The sequence below is a fragment of the Lactuca serriola genome, chromosome 8 (assembly GCF_051521515.1).
Source record: "Lactuca serriola cultivar US96UC23 chromosome 8, Lser_US96UC23_V15, whole genome shotgun sequence".
In the NCBI taxonomy this organism is placed as follows: domain Eukaryota; kingdom Viridiplantae; phylum Streptophyta; class Magnoliopsida; order Asterales; family Asteraceae; genus Lactuca; species Lactuca serriola.
In genome coordinates, this window is record NC_136415.1 from 55,005,731 (window position 1) to 55,013,394 (window position 7,664).

Genomic DNA, 7,664 nt, shown 5'->3' on the forward strand with positions numbered 1-7,664 from the left:
TGTTTGTCGAGCCCACTCCCACGAGCTTTATTTGTCCTAATTTAAGTTTAAAGCTTTCAACTTTTTCTTGTTTTTCAGAGGGAACAGTTCCCAATGTAGAAAAAATGAAACCATTAATGTAACTTTTGTTTCCTCCCCATGTAATATTTTTTAGGCAAGCACAAATCAGAAACATTTTTTGTAAGTGATACTGGACAAAAGCTCGTGTTTTCCAAAGATGAGGTTCCAATGGAATGAACACAAAGGAGAAAGAGGGATGTCTCTTGTTGTGATTATATAAATATGCTTCAGTAAAGAAAATTAATCTATCATTCATATTTTATTAAATGGTAAAAAAAATTGTAGAAATTCTCAACCTTAAAGGGCAATTTGGAAATTCTCAACCTTAGACTTAAGAGAGCAAAATGATCATTTTCTAGTCTTGTTATCATTTTCTAATTTCTAATGAATATTGCTTTTTAGTTTAAAGTAATTTTCTGCATTTCATTTAACATCTCCCTCCCAAACCTAACTTTGGCAGTTAGCACCTTCACTCAAGAACACCTACTCCCCACATTTATTTTTATAAATAAAATACACAATAAAAAATATAACTACCAAACATTCATCTTATCATCTATCTATTCGACTATTTATGCAAAAAGACAACAAGACACAATCAGTTTTCTTACTTACAGAAGCTGAAGATGGATGCAAAGAGACTGTATCCTAAAACAAACAAAAAGGAAAATGTCAGAATATATCATTAGATTCACTTCCAGTATAAAAATAAAAAAAATAAAAAGAGTAAAAGTTAAAGAGGATTACTCACTGTATGTAGTCTTTACTTTAAAGCCCCAGCCTCCAGCACACACACGCACCAAACCATGAATCAGGTGGAACAGAATATCATTAGAACATAATTTTTAACTTTAATTAATTATATGTAACAAAAAAAAACACTCTATAATAACTATACTTTACAATGAGAAAGAAACATATGTCATTCATTTCACCACCAGTAACTCATGAAGAAAAAGAAAATACTTTTCTGAAAAATATCCAAACAGACAAACCAAAATACCTTCTCCAGAGTGCCATTTAAACACTGCCTCATATACATAACAGCACTGCTGGATTCCTGAATCAAAAAACATATCAGACTTTCCAAGACTTTACAGAAATTAAAAAACATTACATAAGAAACTGGAACACAATAACAATAACAATACATCATCAACAAACAATCATTACAAACAAAGGAAAAAACAGTATTATTTTATGCAAAGCAAAGAAAGATAAAAGTCCCAAATACAGTTTCAGAGCTTATGTTCAATATACAAACTAGAGTAAAGAAAAAACTTGAATCAGATCAAGAACAACTACTACAAGAAAAAGAAGAAGAAGAAGAAGAAGAAAACGCCATGTGGCGAGTTATCTTACAATAGAACACAGTACACATCCCCCCACTGCCAACCGGTGAGGTGAGGTGAGGTCAGGTCGTCCATGTCAGCGTACCTCCGCCATGTCAGCACATAGGTAAAGAAAGACACAGATAAATGTCCAATGATTAGAAAGATCTAAAATCAAATTTTATATCATTAAAATTGATAAAAAGTCTGTTATTTTCCAGTGATGAATGGATGACTCAATGCCTGGTGTACAGTTAGCCTCTTATCAGGATCCAAAATGAATATCTTCTCCAAAAGATCCTTAAAATTTGCTACCATTTTCAGATCCTCTCCAGGTGAGCTCATAACAATTGAACTGATATCTTTCGCCTTCATATTAACCAATCTCTTCACAGTCTAAAAATTCAAACAAAACCATTAAATACAAGAATCAAATATGATTAAATCTTAAATGTAACAGATGAAAATTTCTTACCTTCTTGGTAACAGGGTCCTCCTCTATAGCAACAAAGTTAAGATCCGAATCAAAATGCTGTTCAGTAAACGCTCCCTACAAGAAGACCACAAAGGGCAAAAAGGTAAAAAAAAAAAATTAAATAGAAGTTATTAAAAAAATAAAAGTAAAAAGCAGACCTTTCGAAGCATTTTTTTAGGGAAAGAGCCTTTGAGTTCCATGTGAAGGCGAAGCATGTCATTGTTTGTGGCACCAGGGAAGAGAACTTTTCCAGTGTAAAGCTCAAACAGACAGCAGCCAACAGACCACATGTCAACAGGATGATCATAAGTCAAACCTAAAACTGCATGATGACATGTTTGACTGGTCAATGGCTTGTTCCACAAGTAATAATTATATTATATTATATATATATATAAAAAAAAAAAAAAAAAAGTCAATGCTTACTGATTTCAGGGGCACGATAAAAGCGGCTCACGAGGTATGGTGTGATCTCGTTCTTCCCAGCAAACATGGCGTTCCCAAAGTCACAAAGCTTTAGAACATTCTTCGCATCATTTACCTAAACAAATTATATTTCAAGTTAGTGCCTTGAAAAATATAAATTGCAGAACTGGTCCCTGTACTTTTCAATACTTAACTTGTTTTGCACATAATTGAAATCTGTTTTTGGTTTTTAATTTAAAGTTTCATATTGATTCTGGTCCTCATTTTAAGGTTACAGGGACCAAAATCAATATGGACGTTGAAATGAGGATGAAAATTGTAAAAAGATTCATTTTTGGACTATATACAGTCAAAAAGCATGGAGATCATTTTTTTGTAATTTACTAAAAAAATAAGTGAACTTTTTTCAGTTTTGGTACTTATTTCAAAGTTATAGTTTTGATTTTGGTCCTTACTTTAAGGATTTATACTGATTTGGGTAACTTCTTTCAAAGTTTCATTTGGATTTTGGTTCTTAATTTAAGGTTTCAATATAAAACATTAAAATAAGGATAAAAAATGTAAAAAGATTCAACTTTGGAATATATACAGTAAGAGTCAGAAAACACAGACCATTTTTGTAATTTACTGAGAAAAAATTTAAATTTTTCAGTTTTGGTACTTATCTCAACGTTCCATATGGATTTAGGCTCTTAATTTAATGTTTCATGTCGATTTTGGTCCTTGTTTTAGGGTTTCATGTCGATTTTGGTCCTTATTTCAAGGTGCCAGGGACCAAAATCAATATGAAACCTTGAAATAAGAACAAAAACTGTAAAAATATCCAGATTTGGACTATATAAAGTCAAGAGTCAGAAAGCACAGAGACCAAGTTTGTAACTTGCTCAAAAAAAATTCAAATTTTTTCAGTTTTGGTACTTATTTCAAAGTTTCGTTTTGATTTTGGTCCTTAATATAAGGTTACATATCAACTTTGGTCCATATGTCAAGGTTCCAGGGATCAAAATCAACATAAAACATTGCAATAAGTATGAAAAGTGTAAAAAGATTCAATTTTGAACTAGATTGTAATTTACTCAGAAAAAAATTTTGAACTTTTTTCAGTTTTGGTCCTTATTTCAAGGTTCCAAAGACTAAACTGAAAAAAGTTTCAAGTTTGGACTAAACAGGGTAAAGTCAGAAAGCACAGGGACCATTGTTGTAACTTAATAAAAAAAAAAAAAAAAAGGGAATCAAGGTGATGTAAGATGATGGAACTGACCAGCATGTTATCAGGCTTGATGTCAGTATGAAGGACACCACAGTTTCTAAGGTGTTTTAGAGCAATGAAGAGCTGTTTTGCATAGGCCCTTACAGCAGTTAGTTTAAGACCAATATTTCTACCAAACTTCTTTAATACTTCACGAAGATTCATATGAAGAGACTCAAAAACTAAACAAAGATGATTCCGATACTTGAAACTAGAAATAAACCGCACACAGTGCCTCCTGTCCTCCATGTCAGCACCTACTAACTTCTTCAGTATCACCAGCTCTTCCAATCCAGCCTTATACCTACAACATAAACATCACCAGCATAGTCAATTGTTGACTCATTGACCAAGTCAAATTCAAAGTCAAACAAACTGCTTACATTTTGTCATTGTTGCGGATGATTTTTATTGCCACTTCTTCTGGATCAGTGGATCCTGCTTTCAGATCTTTTGCACGAACCACTGTTGAAAACACACCTTTCCCATGTGCTGCAAGAACTTCATATCGGCTATCAAGTACTTCTCCAAAACGGTAGCCTGCAAAAGGGTAAATTAGGAAACTTGTGATAAAGGGTAAAAGAGTCAGATCTTGATATACTTACTGTAGTAGCCTTCTGCATCATCCCAGTTATCCTGAAGACCACTTCTTTGAATGGCTAAACCATCTCCTTTTCCCTGAAAGATATATATAACAAAACCTTATAAGCAAATCTGTTATTAGATTTTAGAAATAATGAGTGTGTGTGTGTGTGTTTGTGTCTTACAGGTTTTCGGACTCCAGTTGGTGATTCTCCAAATATATCATCAGTGAACATGTCGTTTGATCTTTCCTCTTTCTGTTCATTTAAAAGAAACCAAAGTCATTGATCTCAAACATTTCACAGAAAATTAGTAAAGAAACTCATACAAATAGAAGGTCAAGATTTTACCCTTTCACGTGCATGAGGTGGAGATTCCCCAAATATATCATCACCATTTGATCTTTCACTCTGTGATTCCCATTAAAACCAAAGTCAGTACTACACATTAAGTAAAAAAGAAAAAGAAAAAGAAAAAAAATCACCTTTGGAGTACCCTCTCCAAGTCCACCTGTGCCAGATGTCCTCTCAACGCCATTTTGTGGAGGAGATCTTCCAACTGAAAATGGTGTGTCTCCTGTGTTACTATCTGACAATTCACCTTGACCTTCAAGAGTGCCTGAATTTGCTTTAGCTGAAGATACATAAAGTCATAAACTATTAGATTATTCAACACAAATAAGTCATAAGTTTCTTATATGCTCTGATTGGAAGAAGAAGAAGAAGAAGAAAGAAAGAAAGAAAAAACCTCACATGTATCCTCTAATTGAGGCACAGGTTGTTGCTGCTGCTGTTTCAATGATTTAGTCTTGTACTTTTCAAGAATGGCTTGTCTACGCCTTCTACTTTCCTCCTTTATTCTATTAAGATCTTCTTCTTCATCTTCCTCGATTTGCAATGAACTTCTTTCTTGATACATCTCTTCATCAGCCTCCTCCCTATTCAAAACATAATTTAGAAAAAAAAAACAGCATTAACTGATAAAACAGATGTATGAAACAATAAAACAAACCTTTTAGTCTTCTCTATATCTACATCTGAAGGTGCACCTTTGTGACTTTCACCCTTTTGTCCATCATATTTCCTAGTTCTATCTCTGTAGTCTGTTTCTTCAGGTCTATGATGTTTGTAATCATTGTTCCTATCATTGTAATCATAGTTTCTTCTACTTCTACTATCTCTCTCTAAATCCCACCTTTCCCTCTCTCTCCTGTCTCTATTATCCCTGTCTCTTTCTCTTTCTCTTTCTCTGTCTCTATATCGCTCTGAATCCTTGTTACTTTTGTTAAGCCTTTCCACTTCAGCTTCCTTCTTTTTCATTCTATCTCTCTCAATCTCTTTCAAATCTCTCCCTCTATCTCTATCTCTCTCCCTATCTCTGCTGCCCTCTCTAATTCTCTCTCCAGGGTCTCGACTGTGATGCTTATCTACTTGTAGACTATGTCTGCCATGACTAGAACTACGCTCTCTTTCTTTGTCCCTTATCAAATCTCTACTCCCATGTTTGTAGTCCTTCGAGGGCTTATTTGTCCTTTCACTATCAGCATCCCCACTATGTTTCCTGCTTGTGTAATACTCAATGTCCTCTTTGTGTGTTTCAAGGCGAGATGCCCCATGGGAAATGCTTCTAGAACGTGATCTCTCCCTACCTTGCTCATGAGACCTAGATCTACTAGTAGTAGAAACATCTTCTCGGCTTCTTTCATGTGCATGGTTTCTTGATGAGTCTTTATGTGTTTTCAAATGGTTGTCATTAGATGGATGTTTTTTGTGGGCCCTTGTTTCATGATCCTCATCATAAAGGGTCTTTATGTTATCGTTTCCACCAGGGGAAACACTTCTCATATGCCCATTACTGTTATCCTCCTTGCTTAAACTTCCCTCCTTAAGATGACTATGGTTGGGCACTACCAAAGCTCCATGGGTTTCCTGCAAACAAGACATATAAAAAGAAACAATGAAAGAACATTTATGATAGGTAGAGATCCCAAAAGGTTAAACATTAGACAACAAGTTCAAGAACTGCAGGAAAAGAAAAGGAGTAAGAGACATGTAACCAGTTCTTACAAATCAGTTGAAAATCATCAGTAGTCTTCAGGATACGCCTAATTTTTTTAACTGTGGCCTGGAAAAAAGATGTAACTGGTGGTGGAGTGGATTGCTCCTTTTCAGATTCATATCATAATTCTGTGGGTTGCAAACAGGACTTTAAAACATTTGTAAGAACCCCAAGAAATACCAAGGCCTCCATTACACAAATGAACAGGGAGGAAAGCAAAAGTACAGACATGCTTGTTATGGCTGTCAAAGAAAGTTCCTTGATTGCAAAAGCAACAAAAACAACATGGTTTCATTCAAGATTTAAGGGGGCTGAATGGAACGGATTTAAGATTCTTGATTGAAAAAAACCGAGTGTTTTTGTTTGCTTGTGCAATAGCAAACTTGCGTATGCTGCCATAGCAATGTCTTGCGAAATCTACGATATTAGAAGGTAAAGTTAAATCCTTTTTGGATGCTGAGAAACCGAAACCCTATTTCTACTCCATCCACTTAAAATGAAATCGACTTTATCAAAGACGAAATTGGGTGCAAATAGCCCATTTGCATACCTAATCCTTGTCAATTTCTCAGCAACCAATAGTAACCACGAAAAAAATTTGTTGCAGTTCATGGATTATAACAGAAACAAGAAAAAAGAAAGTAAGGAGGGTCCGAACAGACCATTTTGATTTCTCCAGACTCGGCATCAGAATCTGCAGTCTTCTTCACCCCGACATCAGCGCCATCCTCTTCCAAAATCTCTCCTTCTTCCATGTCATAATCGGGCTGAGAATTAGCAGACGAAAGAAGAGGAAGAGGAGGAGGAGGCATATCTGTGGTTTCTTCCTCGCCCTCTTCACGTCTGTCTTCGTGCTTGTCGTGCTTTCGACTATGATGACGGTGGTGTCGGCGGCGGTGATGGCGGTGCTTACGGCGTTTCGAGGGTTCTTCAGATTCGTCGTCAGATGAACGACGATGCTTACGTTCTTCGTTGTCGCTGGCCATGGGGGAAACTAGGGTTAGGATTTGCAGAAAAAGGGGCAAAATCGAAGGAGATTGCGAGGATTATAGATTCGATACGAATTGCGATTTGCGAGTGAGGTTAAACGGAGTAAAGAAATCGCAATGGTTTGTCTTGAATCTTGCAAAGGATTTCTGCCCAACCTTAGAATCGTCACTCATATATGCATTATTGGTATCGGTACCATGTGAAAGAAATAAATCTTTAAGTCTTTAAAATTCTATAAAGATTGCCATACTTACTTTATATATAATTTAAAAATAAAAATAAATAAATAAAAAAACTTTTATGTGTTTATCTTTAAAAAATAATCTCAATAAAATTGTTTTTGCAAAATAATCATATTCTCTGGAATGGATCGTTCTGAATAATCGTAAGCCATTTCGAACTATGGACCCAGCTCGACTCATTCAACCTATTCTGGAATATTTCGACATGTTTCGGAGTACAATCTATAAACCTTATTCGAATTTTATCCTGA

The 7,664-nt window shown here is 35.1% G+C and overlaps 1 protein-coding gene across 4 annotated transcripts; it reads right to left on the bottom strand.

The window, feature by feature from the left end:
- Positions 1-533: 533 nt before the first annotated feature.
- Positions 534-7,363, bottom strand: LOC145069578 (Protein kinase superfamily protein). Of its 4 annotated transcripts, XR_013689562.1 has the most exons (16): positions 6,844-7,363; positions 5,135-6,051; positions 4,876-5,060; positions 4,608-4,756; positions 4,474-4,533; positions 4,309-4,380; positions 4,147-4,219; positions 3,925-4,081; positions 3,554-3,845; positions 2,293-2,407; positions 2,025-2,188; positions 1,867-1,941; positions 1,423-1,787; positions 1,064-1,120; positions 812-841; positions 534-708 (listed from the first exon to the last, which is right to left on the bottom strand). XR_013689562.1 is itself a non-coding variant. In XM_079016517.1 (13 exons), exons 1-13 carry the CDS (start codon positions 7,165-7,167, stop codon positions 1,602-1,604), a joined length of 2,769 nt encoding a protein of 922 aa, XP_078872643.1. In that variant the 5' UTR covers positions 7,168-7,363; the 3' UTR covers positions 1,230-1,601. The 4 variants fall into 4 exon arrangements, 1 of the variants encoding a protein (XP_078872643.1); XR_013689561.1 differs by having other exon boundaries at positions 812-1,120; XR_013689563.1 differs by lacking the exon at positions 6,844-7,363 and adding an exon at positions 6,190-6,264 and having other exon boundaries at positions 812-1,120.
- Between the last annotated feature and the right edge of the window lie 301 nt (positions 7,364-7,664).